The 19,171-nt window shown below is 40.5% G+C and overlaps 1 protein-coding gene across 1 annotated transcript in view; it reads right to left on the reverse strand.

The window, feature by feature from the left end:
• Nucleotides 1-19,171, reverse strand: part of LOC103732319 (contactin-associated protein-like 5) — a 431,937-nt gene that overhangs the window by 306,322 nt on the left and 106,444 nt on the right. Inside the window, exon 3 of the mRNA XM_008830875.2 lies at nt 17,932-18,132. Coding sequence (XP_008829097.1) covers nt 17,932-18,132 — 201 coding nt within the window. The remainder of the gene's footprint in view (nt 1-17,931; nt 18,133-19,171) is intronic.

Below are 19,171 nucleotides of genomic sequence, written 5' to 3' on the forward strand. Positions count from 1 at the left end.
CATATGTTCATGCTGACTTGAGGGTCTACAAATAGATTCCCAGGTTTAAAAGTAACTCACAGTTTCTTATAGGTCTGATATATTTTCTTTAATGTGCTTTACATTTAAAAATGATACAACTTTTTTGGCTTAGAAGTGTAATCACTGGCAGAGCTAAAGCTCTAACCTACAACATGCAAGTCTCTGGGTTTGATATCCAGCAAAAGAAAGAAAGAAAGGAAAAAAGAAGGAAGGGGGATGAAGGGAGGGAGGGAGGCGAAGGGGAAGGAGAAAAGAAAAAGGAAAGGAAGTAGAAAGGAAAAGAAGGAATGGTGGGAGGGAGAGAGGAAATAAAGGAAAGAAGCAAGGGAGGAGAGAAGGGGCAGGAGGGAGGGAGGGAGGGAGGGAAGGAACAGGGAGGGAAGGAGAAAGGGAAGGAAGAAAGGGAGAGAGGGAGGTGGGGAGTGAGGGCCAGATGGAAAAACTACTGCAAACCCCTTTCCCCGTCCACTGTTACTTGGATCTGAGTTTGCTATGCTTTTCTCTGTATTTGTTTGTCTGCCCATTTTCTTTTTCCAGAGGATGATGGTCACTGAGATCACACAGCAATTATTTCATTCTTTTCACTTCCAGTCACATAGTAGGATTAATCTTTCTGGTCCTCTGGAGTTAGGCTCAGAAGGGACAAGTGTCATCCCAGGGCTGAAGGAGACCCTAGTCAATCCCTGATAGATAGCTTGTCCACTGGGTACATGAAACCTTGTCATTTTAAGCCATTGAGACCTTCTTTATTCTATCCGTCTGTCTGTCGGTCTGCCTATCTATCATCCGTCTATCATTTATTTTTATGGCAATCCCATATGACTTAGGTTATCCTGTGGTTTAGCAATGCCATTTATTATTTTTCAAACTGATGTTACATACCTCACATGATTTTTAAATATAAGAAATGTGTTTTGGGAAGCTGGAGATATAACTTGGTGGTTAAGAGCAGTGGCTGCTCTTCCAGAGGACCTGGGTTTGATTGCCAGGACCCACATAATGACTAACAACTGTCTGTAACTCCGGTTCCAGTGGATCTGATGCCCTCCTCCAGCTTCTGTGTGCTTTGAATGACATGGGTGCACTAACGTACATGGAGACAATATAGTCATGCACATAAAAGGGAAAAATGTGCTTTGAACGTGCACTTTGTGTCAGACTAAATTTGGCGTTAGTGGATTTAGGAAGTGAATGTGACACTGTTGCTGACTTTAGTTTTTCTGTTTTCATTTGGTTTTGTATTTGTTTTGAGATGTGGACTCTCTGTAGCCCCAGATGGCCTGGAACTCACAATATAGACCAGGTTGGCCTTGATCTCACAATGATCCTCCTGATTCTGCCTCTCCAAGGCTGGGATTAATAGTGTGTGTTACCATGCCTGGTAATTGCTGTTTCTGAAGAACTTTCAGATTTGGAAATATTTCTTTTATTAAATATTTCTCTTATGAACTTTTCATTTCAGCTTGTCTTCAGGAAAACTCATTGCATGTGTGTCTTGTTGCCAACATATTGCCAAAACAGCTCTGATGGCCATCAACCCAAATTCCTTCGTGTAGCTTATGTTGGGAGCTGTCATTCAAATAGTTATTTCCATTGTCATGGATTCTTATCTTTCCACGTCATAACTTCAGGGCCTTGAGAAAGTGACACAGGGTTATTAGTCTCTTATTATTTTCTTCAAGTTGAAGATATGTTCAGCTTTACTCAAGTTGAAAAACAATGCAGAGTATAGGGCCCTAATTCAGACAAAATTCACAAAGGATTTCTTTGCCCTTCTTCTCTCCCTTCTCCCTCCCTCCCTCCCTCCGTCCCCCCTCACTCCTCCCTCCCTCACTCCTCACTCACTCACTGACTCACTCCTCACTCACTCCTCACTCAAGTCTCCCTCTTTTCTTCTTTTAATCCTCACATTTCCTCTTCCTCCTCCTTCCCCTCCTCCTCCTTCTGTTCCCCCTCCATCTGCTGCTCCTCCTCCTTTTTCTCCTGTTCTTATTCATTCTCCTCCACATCTTCCTCCTATTGCTTATCCTTTTCCTGCTCCTTTTCTTCCTCCTCTTCCTCTTTCTCTTATTTTCCTTTTTCACATCCCTTGTCCTCCTCCCTTAGTGTGCTCCCCTATTCTGACATGTTGTCCTTTCAAAATCCTCATCCAAAATATCTGCTGGGACACACATAGTGACTGTAATAGTGTCAGCAACTTCATTTCTGACTTTCTCCTTATCTGCCTTTTTCCCCTACCAGTGATGAATTCCCAGAAAGAATTAGTTTCCTACTCTCTGAAGGATCTTACAAAATGATTACCTATAAAGCTTTTGAGTGAGTTCTGACTATATCTATATAATAAGGCAAAACTCATTCTAGGTTTGACTCAGTTCAGGAGAATGCTGAACTGCTGGCACCCTGGGAGCTAGTGACTCATGGGACTCAATTGTTTTTGCCTGGCCATAAAACTGGATTTCTCTCACAGTTATGGAGGTCATGTGGCTGCTTCTTTATTGGCCTCTTTGACCTCAGCTTCATCATTGGTAATAAACTATTCCTTATGGGAGTAACTGAAAAGTTTGTATAATTTGTCTGGAGACGGAAAGGAATCAAGCTAGACTAATGTGAGGAGTTTTTCTTTTCCACCCTTAGTTTACATGCCTCATAAACAGGTATAAAAATCTAAAGAAAACAAAAATTAGACTGGAGAGATGGCTCAGTGGTGAAGAGCACTGAGTGCTCTTTCAGAGGACCCAGGTTCGATTTCTAGCACCCACATGGCAGCTGACAACCATCTGTAGTTCCAGGGGACTCTGACGCCCTCTTCTTACCTCCATGGACATTGCACGACAAAGGCGCACCTACCTACATGCAGGCATTATACTCATACACATAAAAATAAATAAGATATTAAAAAAGAAAACAAAACATGGTGTGAAATGAATATGTATATATATTTATACATATTATATGCACAAATTTTACCAAGGACTTGATGTGTGTGTGTGTGTGTGTGTGTGTGTGTATTGGTAACCAGCTACCATTAATGCTATATATAAATGTGTTCTCTTCTGTCTTGATAGAAACACCATGAAAAACACAGGCATTTGGATGCAGGGGGATTTATCTTGATATTTCATTTTTCTCTTCACTAATGTCAATCACTGTAACATTAGAGCTACTTGTAGTCAGATTTTTCTTATATGACCTGGGAAAGTTATTCAGCTGTTATGTCTCTATTTCCTCTTTTACATAACTGAACCAATGATACCATATTTGCTGTTCTGTGAGAATGCAGCACTGTGTGCGGTAATATACACACATACACACATCCATATATAATATTCATGCTTACACGTGCACTCATCTTACTGTAATGTCTGGGTGAGTTCTAAGAGTTACTGTCATCACTAGTAGGGTTGTTAGTGTTACAGTGAGTCTTGGTAAGTTTAGGTTGTCCTGCTGGCTCTTCCTGCAATTTGGCTGTAGGAGCTCTAGACACTTGTGCTTTTCCTTCCACCTCTCAGAGGGAAGCACTCTGATATGCCCAATTACAAGCCACCCTTGGAGCAGTGAAAACACCCCTGTCATATTTCAGCGGTCCTGCTAAAAACCTTTGCCCTCTGAACCCACTGAACCTGCCAAAGCTCAGGCACAGTTTGCATTGTCCAGGGTTCCTTCTCCCATCTCTCACCCTTCATTCTCATGACTTGTGCATTCCTATGCCATTTCCCCCTTATTCCTAACCTCTACCTCCCTATGACATTGGGCTGGAACTAATGTTCCTCCCCCTGTTATCTCATCACCCTTTCACTTCTGACCGCTAACCGCTGATTTTCATAGTCTTTTGACCTGAATGCCCATACCTACACATATCTGAAAAACCAGCCTGCCTAGAACAAAATCTGTTCATTTCCTGCAACCTGGAATCAAATATGCCTCCTTCCTAACATCTGTCATTCTGTCAATATTTTTTAACTGTCCTTGACACATGACCACAGCAGTATCATGCCTTTTTTTTTTTTTTTTTTTTTTTCGATCAGTATTACTACATGGAGAGTATTTTCTGAGGCTATAAGGGACATGAAGGTATCAAAAGTCACAGTGACTCCACACATACATGGTCATATGTCATTGACTAAAGAATTTCAGAAAGGAATCTTTCTTTTTTCTTTGTTTTACCAACACTTCTAGTTCTATACTGTGACAAGAAAGCAATAAAATCTGTTATATGTTTTTACACACTTTGGCTGGTTCATGTAGAGACACAGAGTGCTAGGGTGGAAAAGACACTGGGGGAACATAAAATATAAACTTTAGTGCTACAGAGGAGGATCTTGAGGCCCATAAAATGTAAGTAGTGTGCTCAAGGTCACAAAGAGTCAATGACAGAGCAGTGAGACAGCAACTCCCACCTTCCAGGCCAGCAGTTTCCACTCGGTGCTGCTGTTCTCCACAAGGGAGCAGGTTCAGCCAAGAATGGTTACTCCATCATTGGTCCTCTGGCATAACACAGACATGAAATAACTGATCCTTAGTATTGGTGGAGAGGAACCTTTTATTCATTCAACAAGTAACCATTAAGCCTTTCTCATGTGCAAGTACTATTCCAGGAATTTGTGGGGCAAATAATGAGATAACATGCACCTCTTTTTTCCTGGATCTCCTATTCTATTAACCAAGGCAATAAATACAGGAAGAAAATAACTATAATAACATCTACACAGAATGTAAAAGTGGGAAAATGCAGTGAGGAACATCGACTAGATTATTTAATCATATATAAAATTAAGTGACAAATAACAGAAAAGATCTAAGTACATACAAAAGAATGGGGCTTGCCAGCAGAAAGAACTCAGTGCACAGGAGGCCTACCAAGTGGGGTAAGCTTAGCAAGGAACAGAGACATAGACAGGCCAAGTATATTGTGTTCATGGGAGAATGGGCTGTCAGAGTTTCCAATGGTTAAAGCTCTTCAGGCCATAAAAGGGGAGTCTAAGTCTTATTTCCAAAGCAGTGGGAATGGCATGAATCCCAGTTTCATAATACTACTTTGAAAATATCACTGACAATAAAGCAGGAGATGGGATACAAGAGAGGAAGTGGGTTTACTGCACTAGTCCAGTGTGGGGAGATGGGGGGATTTCAAGGTAGGTTACATCATTGGAATTAGAGAATGGTGAGCCTGAGCACTTGTTAACTTACATCATGGGGAAATAGAGATAGAGTGAAGGTCCTAAAATTTGGCCTTAAGCTTAGCAAAGGAAGGTACCATTTGCAATGGGAAAATGCATGACTAAATTTGAATGGTCAACAGACATTAGATGGGAACCTATGGTTATCTCTTAAATGCTCAACAGTACTTCTAGGAATGTATAACTATCACATGTATAATTAAACCAAACTTTAGAATCTAGCAAGAATTAACTCTAAAACTAAAACAAGCTAGCCAGAATTAACTCTAAAACTGAACTCTGTCATGGGAACTGAGATGGGTCCTGAGACTGCGAATTGCTGAAATAATACCCTCCCCCCTTCACTGGGTAATAGGAAAAGACACTGGTCAAAGAACATCAATATCATGATCAGCTACTACCTTAAGGCATAGCATCTAACTCATTAAACCTCACTAAGGCACAAAGGCTCAGAACCTGTATGTGGGTCTGGGGATGTAGCTCTGTTGATGAAGTGCTTGCCTATTACAATGTACAAAGCCTTGGGTGCAATCCCTAGTATCACACAAACCACGTGCGGTGGTTTGTTCATATAATTCTAGCACATGGGAGGTGGAGGTGGAGGCAGGAGGATCAGAAGTTCAAAGTCATCCTTGGACTTGCCTACATAGCAAGTCCAATTCATCTTATTTTCCTGTTACTATCCTTGCATCCATTTTAGGATTAGAAAATTGAATTCTTCCTATAGGCACCTTTGAGATATGCTAAGTGGACATGTTCTGTCATAAAGTAGTGAGAAAAATACAGGTTTTATCTACTTTAGGGTCTAGGTGTTAGTACTTGGGCAATACCTTTTGGTAATTTAAATAATTAGTGATCTGAACATCAACTTAGTTATGGTCAGGTACATATCTGTTAAACTAGGATATGCTTTCTCTGAGCTATGCATCCTCCTCTGTGGCTTCCAAATGGTAGATGTCCTGTTTATGAAATCCACCCACAGCCTCTGACTTTCTGCCCCAAGAAAAACACCAAGAATGTATTATTACTGGGATATTAAGAGAGGTGGCTTTCATCCACAGTGAAATACACCAATTGAATTCATGTGGTAATCTCTATGTTTATTTTTAAATTGTGTGTTGTGGGGGGGGGTTCATGCCACAGAGCACATGTGGAGGTCACATGTGCTGGAGTTTGATTTTTCCTTTACCATGTGGGTCCCTGGGCTCCAACTCAAGTCTTCAATCTTGTCAGAAAGCACCTTTACCCACTGAGATACCTCAGTGACCAGAGTGATAATGGACATGTTTGAAGACTTGTGGTCAACTCCCACAAACACATTCTGTTCATATGACTCTAAGAGTAAGATAGATCTCTAAAAGGAATATGGAGGGTCACACTAAGTCACAATTAACTCATCAAGTCACTATGAAGATACTGAAGTCTGAAGACCTTGATCTTGAATTAGAGAGACCTGGATTTGACTGGAATTCTGCCCTATATTTGCTGCATTTCCTTAGCCTAGTTCATTAATTGTGAAAAAGTTTCAAAGACTATGTGGTAATTTAAAGAATTATCTATACATTTGTCTCATTAAGATATAGAATCAAATTTCTCTTCTTTTGAATGTGGTACAAAATAACTTTCTATGTAGTCAAGAACGACCTTGAGTTTCTGGTCCCCCTCCTTCCATCTCCAAGGTGTTGGAACTACAGTACATTATAATATCTGGCCAGAGAATACATCAGCTATTAGAAGATCTGTGCATCTAGCTGATTCCCCAAAACCTAGCCAACAGCTACTGGTAACTGCCTGTCCTGTGAATGACAGAACTGTCAGATGTCCCCAGCCTATGTCCCCAGGCCCCCAGCTGAGGAGGAGTGGAGGTGCTGATTCCTGAGAAAAGGCTGTGCTAAGACTGCTTCATAACAGAATTAGGAAGCACATTGTTACATAATGAGTAATAATAGCAAAATGTCAGTCTCTCTTTGGGTACCTGAGCCTTCTTTGCATTATTTTCCTTCCCTTATGAAAATATATCATACTTCTCTGTTGTTTTGAAATTTGAATTTTAAATGGAGGTTAAAAACAGGCAGACATCTCTATGAATGTAACTGGTCTCCATCACTTAGTAGCTATAAGAACGCTGACCAACCACCTCAGTTCTCACAGCTTCTCATTCCATCAATAATATGAGAACAATGAGAAAACGTTCATAAGACCACTAAAAGGATTAAATGAAATAATGTGTTTGAAGTGCTAGGCAGGGAGTGAGTTCTCAGTATTGAAAGCCAATATCATTACTAACTCTGGTAACACACTGGAGTATGCTATGTAGAAAGCCTGGATTTTTATACAGGTTCTTGTCATATATAAAGTATAAATAACCTTAACTCTACTTTAGTTTTTATCAAAACAGGGCCTTATGTAGCTCAAGCTCACAGTATAGTTGACGATGACCTAGAACTCCTGATGTTCCTGTATCCACCATCCAAATTCTGGGATTACTGGCATATGCCACAATGCCTGGTCTATAAATAACATCTTAGTAAAAAAAGCATTAAATGTTATCCTGATTACTTTTTCTTACAAATATCATGGCAATAACTTCTATTTTGCATGCAAACATAATGTTTTCATCATGAAAATTTTGTAGCATTTACTTTGTTCATATTTACCCCCATTATGTTCTGTTGTTCCCTTTCCTTTCTTCTTTTGGTCCCATTAATACTCACAACAACCTTCTTTTATTTCTTCTACATATATATGAATGAGTATATATATATATATGTATATATATATATATGTGTGTGTACATATACCCTACAATATGCAAATGTGTATATCTATGTGTGTATATATTATATAATAATCTTCAGTCTGCATATGGGAAAAACAACGATGCAATATCTATCTTTCTGAGTCTGGCCTATTTCCTTTAACATGTAATTTACCATTAACATGGTAATTTCCAGTTCCACTCATCTTCCCGAGAATAACATCATTTTGTTCTATACCTTGGGATAACACTCCATTATGTCATTATGTATATAAAACATTTTTTATCCATTATCTGTGGATGGAAACTCCTGATTCCACACCTTGTCTATTGTAAACAGTACAGTGAAGAGCATAGATAAGCAAATATCTATGGTGTGCTAGGTTAGATCCTTCAGAACTATCCTCACAAGCTGAATTCTGCATCATGTGACAGTTCTGTTTGTTTTCTATCAGGAACCTCCATACTAATTTCAACAGTGGCTACACTAATTTGAATTCCCCCCACAGTGTGCAAGCATCCCCCTGCCCATCCATGCTACCATTTGTTGCTTTCATGACAGCCATTCTGACTGGGGTAAGATAGGCTCTCAATGCAATTCTGATTTTAATTTTCTCATAGCTAAGTATGTTGAACACATTTTCAAATACTTATTGGTTGTTTGTACTTTTTTTGAGGCGTATACCTAGGCTTCTGCTTTTGTTATGCTGTTTCTAGGATTCTGCAGTACCACGGTGTAACAGGAGGACTTCTGAAGCACTTCAACCCTGACGTATTGTGTCTGTGTATGTGTGCCTCTGGCATATTCTGTGTATATGTGTGCCTGTGGAGGGACCTGAAAAATTGTGTGAGTGGCCTCTGACATACTGTGTGTATGTATATGTGTTGGAAGGAGGGGGTGTTCAGGAAAGCAGGAAGGAAGCAGAGAAGGAAGTAACAAAAGAAGGAAGTAAAAAATGAAAAGGGGCTGGAGAGATGGCTCAGTGGCTAAGAGTACTGACTGTTCTTGCAGAGGACCCAGGTTTGCATCCCAGAAATCAAATGGTGACTAACAACTGTCCCTAACTCCAGTTCCAGGGGATCTGTTGCCCTCTTCTGACCTCTGCTGGCATTGCATGACACATGTGCACTTACACACAGGCAGCCAATACACACATATACATAAAAAAATTTTAATGAAAAAAATTGCACTGATGTCTGTGGGCAATGGGGTCAGATGGCAACATTAAGATGATATGGAGAGTAACCAAAGAGGCCTCAGCACAGTTTAATTAGGTGAGAAAGTTCTTGGGCCCTGCTAAAGTCAGAGGTGACCCCTGGTGACCCCTAAGCCTTTTACAGAGTCCCCTGAATTAGACCTTGGGGTTACAGGGAACATCATGTTTCTACCCTCGGTGAGCTCAATGGCTTTTCTGCTTCATCAGACACAAGGAGTAATCTAACAGGTCTATGCACTTAGCAAGTTATATGTATCTGGTTTAGCCTGGTCTATACAAGCTAGAAGAGGCTTGTGGATTTCAAGTAGGGAAAATTATTTCATTTTCAAAGCATTCCAATAACTTCTCCATATATTTCAAAAATAATTCACAGCCCCTAGGCCTTGAGTGATGCCCCAATATCCCACAATCCCATAACTCATATTTTTATATACCTTCATTCTTCTTCTTTTCTAGGCCCATTGGATCTTTCTGCCCCAGAGAGGCACAGGCCTAGAATACTCTCATGAGGTGGGTCTCTGCTGCAGTGCCCTGAGGCCTTCCACACAACGTCTGAATTCAGTGCCCACCTGTGCTCCTTTTCCTGTTTCTTACTCCTCTAGAATTTTCTACCTCACTTTTGATATAAACTGACCTTGAAGGGTGTGTGTGTGTGTGTGTGTGTGTGTGTGTGTGTGTACTGCTATCCTTACTATAATCACACAAGGATGAGCATTGTACCTGTTTTTCTATTTTTTAGTATTTAATTCCCAGTGCCAGAACACTGTGTGACACTTAATGCATATTCAATTAATACTTAGTGCATGAAAGGAGATGGAAACTCTGTTAATTAGTCTTGTTTGATGAAATGCTGGGGATAGGATAAAGACATTTTAGTTTAATATTAAGGATTTTCTGCATCATGGTTCCTTACTTAGATTTCAAAATCTGATTAGTAGCTTTACAAACATGAGAAGTTAAATACTCAAAATAAATATGAAGGCTTATACATGCAAGAGAGCTTGTAGACCTATTTGTATAAAGGCAGAAAAAGATATGAGCATACACTATCATTACATAGTATAAACGATACAGCATGCATCAAATAGTGTGTGGCATCCCTGGGGAATTGTTTCTAAGACCCCTATAGGACGCCAAAACCTTGGATATTCTAGTTCCTTATAGAAAATGGCACAGTATTTTCACATAGTATCTACATGTCTTCTCACAAACTTTAAAGCCGCTTTTGAATAATATATGATACAGTGTAAATGTTATCTAACCATCTCTGATATGTTTTTAGAAAATAATGACAAAACTTTGTGTGAACATGTGTATGTATGTGCAAGCAGGCACAGGTGTGAGAGTGTTTGGCGGTCAGAGAACAGTCTTGGGTGTGGTTCCTCTGGTACCATCCACCTTATGTTTTGAGACAGGATCTTCCACTGCCCTTGAGCTCACTAAGTAAGCTAGGCTAGTTGGCCAGCAAACCCCAGGGATCTGCTTTTCTCCATCTCCCCCAATCTATTGAACTCAGAGTCGAACTCAGCTCCCTAGACTTATGAAGCAAGCATTTTATCAACTGAGTCAACACCTCAGCCCAGAAAAAAAAAATTATATTCAACATGAATTAATTTTTCCAAATATTTCAACCTTCAATTAGTTGAATTGGAGATACAGAACCCATAGACATGGATTATAATATTGTATGTGCTATACCTGCATTTATAGATGATATATTTTATACTTACATAGTCTAAATCATATAATGCATTATATATGTATATACAGATATATGTATACATATATATATAGGCATATGCTCACCAAAGTATGACTAATAAAGCAGAAAGGGACAATTAATATTATAATTCTTTTTAGAAACCTAAATTTTGGCCCTTTAAATTCCACTGAAACATGACCAAGTTCAGCAATCACTGTATGTAGAAAGTCCTGCAAGTCTGCAGGAATGAATAGAGGGATGATGACCTGGGTTTAACATCAGAGCCCACATTAGAATAAAAGAATGGATGTCAGGGAGATGGTTCAGCGGTTAAAGGCACTTGCTGCACAAACATGATTCCCTGAGTTATGCTCTACATTCTGGAATCCACATTTAAAGTGGGGGCAGGATGAGGCATAAGAGTACTCATGAGGACCCGAGTTCATATCCCCACCATCCATATAAAAAGCCAATCATGGCTGCACAAGCCTGCCACCCCAGAGCTGGGGTGGGCGTGGGGGGAGCATTGCTGGGGCCTAGGTCAGCCTAGATCAAGTTTCAGTGCGAGACCCTGTCACAGGGAAAGAAGATGAAGAGTGAGTGATAGAGCAGGAAACCTGGTATCCTCCTCTGCAATCTGCACATGAATGGGAATGGGGGTGTGCACCTAGAAACATATGTGCATGTGCTTCATATGCACACTAGAGAGAGGGAGGGAGCAAGGGAGGGAGGCAGGGAGGGAGGGAGGGAGAGAGAGAGAAAGAAAAGAGAGAGAACAAAGAAACCAAAATCATTACCCCAATGATCTAAATACTCCCCATTATGTTTACCTGCTTAAATGTTCTACTCTCCTCTCTAAGGGCAACAATCCAACAATCTGGAAGTCAAGCTAGGGTCTGTGGGGACATCAAAACTATAGCATACACTTCAATCTTCACTTTTAACTATGCCATAAAGCACTTGCAGCTTCATTGGGGAGGGTATCCCAATCTAGATTAACGTAGTAGAGTACTTAAATACAACAAACAGTAGGTGTAAACCAAAAGAAAGAATGGGAACAGAACGTTCTTGGATCCCAGGAAAGTGCTGGAGAACATGGGGAAGGGCAGGGTGTTCCAATACCTATTCCCTTCAGGGGACTATTCAAGAGGCTGCCTATGCCACCATCTTCTTTCACTCTTGTCAATATTGTCTTCCTTCCAGGGAAACATGGTGGAATTCTTTGAGTTGAATGTGGAACGTCCACAGAGGTTTGTGTGTTTAATGACTTGTCCCTAGCTGGGCTGCTGATAAGGAGGCATTGGAACCTTTAGGATGTACAGCCTCCCTGGCAGAAGTGGCCTACTTCCTGGGGGTCCGACCTTGAAGGTTAGATGATCTGGCCATGTATCTAGCTCACTTCCTCCCTGTTTCTTATTTGCTGCTTCAATATGACCAACCAATCTCTCACTCCTCATAAAATAATCTGCTTCATGCCTTCCCTGCCATGATGGACTGTGTCCCCTCAACCATAATAAACCACTCCTCCCTTAAGTTGTTTCTACTCAGAATTGTTGTCACCATGAAGAGAAAAGTAACTGAGAGTTAATTGCCCATGTGATTAATTCATCACTGAGGCGTAGGTAGCTTCAATGTTTGTTTTTCAATCTTTTGCCTGTAAACATTGCCTGAGCTGGGTTCTATTTCAGAATGAGGCAAAATTCCTATACAAGTACTGCCATGTGAGAAAAGACTCAGCCTGGTCAAGCAGCATCATAATCCAGAGACCAGTGACTGCTTCCAGCAGTGACAAGGAGCTGATAATCACTGGGCTGGCTTTTCCCTACCCTATAGCACAATGCCTCAGACCTTGCATAAAGCTTGGGGTAAGAAGCAGCAAGCACAGTGGAGGAAAATGGAAGGATGCGTAAGAATAACAAGGATGCATTTCCTGTGGACAGCAATGCCTTCCAGTTTCATTCCTTCCAAGACTGTTTTTAAGATAAAGCTCCAGTTACAGCGAGAGATGACACATCATTCGGGCTGTCAGTTACCTGCACCTCTAGGGAAGACTAGCAGAGGAAACTGTAAGAAAATAAGAGTGTCATGGTTCTGTCATCCGAATCAAAGAGACATAGTGGTGAACCATGTATGACCTCCTACTGCCTGGCTTCTCTCACTGTTGCTGGGTGAAGATAACCAAAGCAAATTCCAGAGCTTGGAGGGAGAACTGAGGAGGGGGTGTGGGGATCAAATGTGTGAGTCCTAAAAGCTGCTGGTTCAAACCTTTGATATTCCCTAGGGAATTTGGACTGACAACTAGGTGGTCATGCTGGATAACTTCATTTGTCAGCCTGACACACTTGAGTAGGGGGGACCTTAACTGAGGCATTGTCTCCATTTGATTAGCCCGTGGCCATACCTGTGCAGCAGTTTCTTGATTGTTGAGTGATGTGGATGGGCCCAACTCACTGTGGGTGCTGCCACCTCTGGGAAGGTGGTTCTTTGTTGTATAAGAAAGCAGGATCACACAGGCCAGAGGAAGCAGTGCACCTCTGAGGTCTGTGATCCGCATACCTGCCCTGAGGTCCCTCAGTGATGAACTGTGACCTAGGAGATGTAAGGTAAAATAAACTCTTTCCTCCCCAAGTTGGTTTTGGTCAGTGTTTCTATCACAGCAAATGAAAGTAACTAGAACAGTGTTTTTATCAGAGACAGCCCTGGATGTTCATCCCTCTCCACCTTTATTTTCCTACACAATGACAAAATTCATATACATGCAGTCTCTTTCTAAATACTTCCATCTCACTAGTACTGTAGGCTCTTTGGGGTTTTGTATGGTATGTACCTTTACTTCAGGTGAGCTGGATTCAAGAACTAGATTGGCCTTTCCCCTGCTCTGTGGCACTAATCAAGCAGTCTCCCCACCCCACCCCGCCACCTCCCCAGTGTCTTCCTGTCTCTCTCTGTTTCTCTTTCTCTATCACTCTTTCTTTGTTTTCATTTGGGGACAATAAACCTTCCTGTGCAGATCTGTGGCCCCCCATACCTAGCACAAGTGCAGGAACCCCTGTCATTGGTGGCCGTTTGGACACATCTTTCCTCTTCTCTCATCTTGTTCTCTTTACTTCCTCCTGTCACTATCTGCTGTGTAACAGAGAACATATGGCAAGAAGGCATCTTCTACACCATCCTCTTACTGACTTAAATCCACCTGAGACAATTCACAATATTAAATAACTTCCGTAATCTTGGCTACCAGTAATGGCAACTTATAAGGTGCATGACTCAGCATATACATGCACATAAACAAATACACATGTATGTACACCCATACTTATGTATATATAAATAATACTATCACCACCAACAAAAATTATTTATGATTTTCTTTGGTGCCTCTTTCCATTTATAAGATTGCCAACATTGAAATTAAAAGTTAATACCTATTGCTGTGAAGTGAGCATACAGTTATTCTCTGTTGTCTGGGGTATAGAATGGTTCCACTTTGATACACAACAGAAGTCGAGGTGGCAGAAAATCTTTAAAAATATACATACTTTCTGCTCTGGCAATGGTACCTCAAGGAATTTATCCTGAGGATACAATCAGTTATGCTTACAAAGATCTACATGCAAAACTGTTCTTGCAGCCTTATTTACAGTGTTAGTGAAAACATAGAATTCTGCGTGCCTAAGATGAGAACTGTTAATTGGAATATATCTATATGAGGACAGCCTGTGGTTAATAAAACTGGTAGTCTAGGGGCTGGAGAGATGGATCAGCCATTAAGAGCACTGGCTGAGCTTGCAGAAGACCTGGGTTCAGTTCCCTGTACCCATATGGTAGCTAACAACTGTCTGTAACTCTAGTTACAGGGGATCTTATGCCCCTTCCCCTTAGGCATTGCAGGACACAGGTGCACATACTTACATGTAGGCAATACATTCATACACATAAAAATAATAAAAAAAGTATTTTTTAAACTGGTGGTCTAAAGTCTTAGTTTTGATATAAAAATGTTTAGTAATTTTTAAAATGTATTGTATTTATGTATTTTCTTTGCTTGTGCGTGCAAGCGAAAGTGACAAAGAATGAGTGTGGAAGCCAGAGGATGGCTTGTCTCAGTTTATGAGTTTTCTAATCAGTTTTGTTACTCTAAGATTATAAATATTCTGTCTGCACAATTGATATAGCAACATTCTTTCGCTTCTTTCCTTGTGGCATAAACTCTGTTCCTTCTGTAAGATGGAAGCTGTGAACAAAGGCACTAGTGGGTAGATGCCTAAGAGGTATCAGACGTGGTCCAAGGATTTCAGACTGCATGTTCCTTTCCACCTGCATTTCAGTCTTATAAATGTAGGATTTTCATGTAAATTTAATGCGTGTTGAAACTGAACTATAGAAATTGAGCAGCTAGTATAAGATGGGTCAGGACAGGATCAAGCCCTTACTCCCAACATTATCTATCCCAAATCTAACTTCTTCATGTTGCAAATATAAATCCAAGGAACTTTAGATAGCTGAATTATTAAGAAAACGAGTGCACACAAAATAATAACAGGCTGGGAAAATGGCTCAGTAGTTTAATGTTCTTTATGCTCCTGCAGAGGACTACAGTTTGATTCCCAGAACCCAGGTGAGAGACTCACAGCTGCCTGTAGCTCCAGCTCCTGAGGGATCTGACAACTCTGACCTCCAAGGGCATCTGCACTTATGTGCACATACTCACTATATATATATATATATATATATATATACACATATATATATATATTTCAAAATAAAATAAAATTAAAAACAAAAAAAATGTCATAACCTATATGCTATAGCATGGTTCTTCTAAAGGACCTCAAGTCAGAATGGATGCTCTTCTAATTTCATAGTAACCCAATCCTTGGAAGCCTCCCAACAAGGCAATGAAAAGCAGTGAGGATGGTTCCTAGAAGCAGGCATCCTGAGAAGAGCTGAGTGTAGCGGACGTTTGTGCCTTATCACCTGTGTAGAAAGAAAGAGCCAAAGGAACAGTAAAGCTTGCCCTGCAGTGTGGGGAGGGGGCGCTGCAGAGGAAATGAACAGAGACAGAGAGCTCTGAACCAATCAGCCCTGTTGGTATGGCTGAGCAGGGCAGGATTTTTAGAACTGATTTCACAGTGATGATCCTGAGCATCAAGAGACAGTTACATTTTATGTCCTGAATTCTATGCTTAAGAAGGCAAGGATGAGTATAATCCCTTGGAGAAAGATTTCCATTTCAAATAGTCAAAATTTCTTTGAAAAGATATTTGGTGCTTAAAGGAATAAGTGACAGTAATCTGGAAAATTCACTTAGGTGGAATAGTATCTTCTCCTGAACCTTCTAGATTAGCCAGGCAGCACACCGAGCTGCTTCCCCTTTGTTTACATTTCTTTGTCTATTGCCCCTCAGCCATTCAGAATCTTTAACCTCCAAGGACTGCAAGCTAAAATTCTTGAGAGACTGTGGTATTCTTTCCTGGATACTTTGATACCACTGTGGCCTTTCTCTGTCTTAAAGGAGAGGATGAACTGATAATCTCAGAAATGATTGACTCCAACTGGGTATGGTGCAAGCCTTTGGTCTTAGCACTCAGATGGTGGAGGCAGGCAGATGATCTCTGTGAGTTCCAGGCCAGCCAGTGATACAGAGTGAGACCATGTCTTAAATCAAAAAAAAAAAAAAAAAGGAAAAATGACTGCCCCCCCAAAAGGTACCAATAACAACCCAAAGAAAAAGAGGATAGGAAGTTAGACAGAAAGTTGTAAAAGCAGATGTGTGTGTGTGTGTGTGTGTGTGTGTGTGTGTGTACATAAACAAAATTTGCCAAACCATTGTTGCCATTCTACAAAAGGGAAAATGGAGAAATTCTGCTGAGTTCTGATATTCTAGTTTCACTGCTTCCTTGTCCTCCAAGACATGAGCAAGCAATTGTTGCACAATCAGACCACACTGCTCCTGCCACCACACCTGCCTTGCTAGTACAGGCTGCACCACTATGAACCCTAATAAATCTTTCCTTCAGCTTGTTTGCTTTGTTTTTTAGGCAACAGAGACAAAAAAAAGAAGACATTTGTGATTACTAAATCAACCATTTATTCTGAAACAGTATAGCACCAAGGAAAAATAAAAAGAGTTAGCCTATCTTTTTTTACCTAGCATGCATAAAGTCCTCATTTCAGTTGTCAACCGCACAAATACTTGACTTGGTTGGGCATGCCTGTAATCTCAGCACATGAAAGGTAGAGTCAAGAGGAGCAGAAGTTCAAGTTCAGTGCTGGAGAGATGGTTCAACTGTTAAGAGAGCACTGACCGCTCATGCAGAGGACCTGGGTTCCATTCCCAGCACCCACAAGGCAACTAACAACCACCTGTAACTCCAGCTGTAAAGGATATAATGTCCTCTTCTGAGCTCTGCAGGCATTGCACAGTTGGGTGTACTTATATACACATAGACTAATCAGACACGAAATAAATTAATTAAATAAGTAGTAATAACATATAACAAACCAAACTTTAGATTTAGAAAGCCATTTCCATTAAACCCTCTACTCTTAAAGTGACAAAAATTCTATGAGGACACAGAATAGCCCCTACCTGCCTCTCAAGTTGGGCTTTTGGCCTGCTAATGCCCCTTTAGGCATCCTTTACTACAGACATAACTCATCACTCTTGCATGAATGCTTTGAGGACTTTGATATCTTCTCATTTTCTTCCCTCTCTCAGAAACAGTACTTCTAACTACCACACTCTGCACACCTAGCTCAAATGCTGTTTTCAAGCACTATTTCTTTCAGGAGCCTCTTCATTTCTACAATTGTTGAGAACAAGTACTCTCAATATGTCTTTCTGAAGATAAGGAGAAAACTGCAATAGGCTATAGAAAGCATCACAGTCATAAGATGAATATCAAAGCCAAGACTCCTACCTAAAGCCCTCTTCCCATCAGAGCGCAACCTCTTTCCACAGCACAGTGAGCAAGTGCACTGTAGCCCCCTTCTTGTCAAACATTCCTCTGTTGAAGGACCCATGAAGGAAGTCAGGAACAGGATGACACTTACCTGGCGTATTGAGCAGGCGAGATCTCCTGCAGTGGTAGGCCACCTCCTGCTCACAATGCTCTGAGCCATCAATCAGGGCCTCCAGCTGCTCCATACTGCCACCATAGTCCAAGGTCATGATATAGGGCTTCTCAGGGTCAGAACCCTGCACCCGTGTCAGCTCTGTGTTGTTGTGCTGCACTGACATCCAGATCTTGTCTTCTGTAGAGACAACAACCCAAAGCAAGAGAAGTTAGAAGGACAGTCAAAAGAAGAGCATGTAAACAGTTGGTCACTGAAAGAATAGCAATTAATTACCATCTGAATATTCTGCATATGTGGTATGATCAAATATTTCTGTTCCTCAAAGAAGAAATAGAGACTTTTGTTCCTTATAGAGAGCCACCTAGAGTTAATATGGAGGTAAATACTCTTAGGTGCTATGCTTTAAGGAGTCCTTATTCCACAGGCTTTATACTATATATTTAATGCCATTACATAATTTAAAAGTTAAAAAATTCAGTGTTCCTTCTTATCCCTGGGGAACTGTTCAAAGACTTTTCAAGTTACCACAACATGCAGTGTTCAACATCCTTACATAAAGTGGTATCACATTTGCATATCACACACACTATATACTTTAACTCTAGACAACTTATGATGCCTAATAAAACATGAATGTTATGCAAATAGTTGTAGTGTATTATTAGGGAATTATGAAAAGGGAAGAAAATTTGTATATCCCAACACAGACACAATTTCTTTCTCATACACTTTTGATTCAAGAATGGTTGAACAGTTGGATGTGATCCCACTGATAGAGATGGACCAGAGCCAATAGTGCATTTAAAAGTAAGGAAAATATGAATGTGCAGTACTCAGCTGATCAAAAATTACATCAGAAATTACAGTGAGATTTGAATGGAGGGCTTCCTGACACCAGAGCCTATACCTACAGCAACCACTGCTCATGTGTCCTCATAGGATGAACTGAAATAAGATCTGTGCATAATAAGAATCTGTAAATGAAACATCATTATCCAGGTGGAAATTATGTCATATATACTGTGTATTCAATGAATTTAATTTCAGTATTTAATTGTCTAGTTTTCCTATTACCTCTTTCTGCTGAAAACAAGTATTTGGAAGGGATGGGTAGATGGCTCAGTTGATAAAGTACTTGCTGGTCAAGCATGAGGACCTGAGTTTCATACTCTGAAGCCATGTAAAAAATCTGGGCATGGTGGTGCATGTTTGCAAT

This window comes from Nannospalax galili, unplaced genomic scaffold, assembly GCF_000622305.1.
Source record: "Nannospalax galili isolate Female #2095 unplaced genomic scaffold, S.galili_v1.0 scaffold633, whole genome shotgun sequence".
Classification (NCBI taxonomy): domain Eukaryota; kingdom Metazoa; phylum Chordata; class Mammalia; order Rodentia; family Spalacidae; genus Nannospalax; species Nannospalax galili.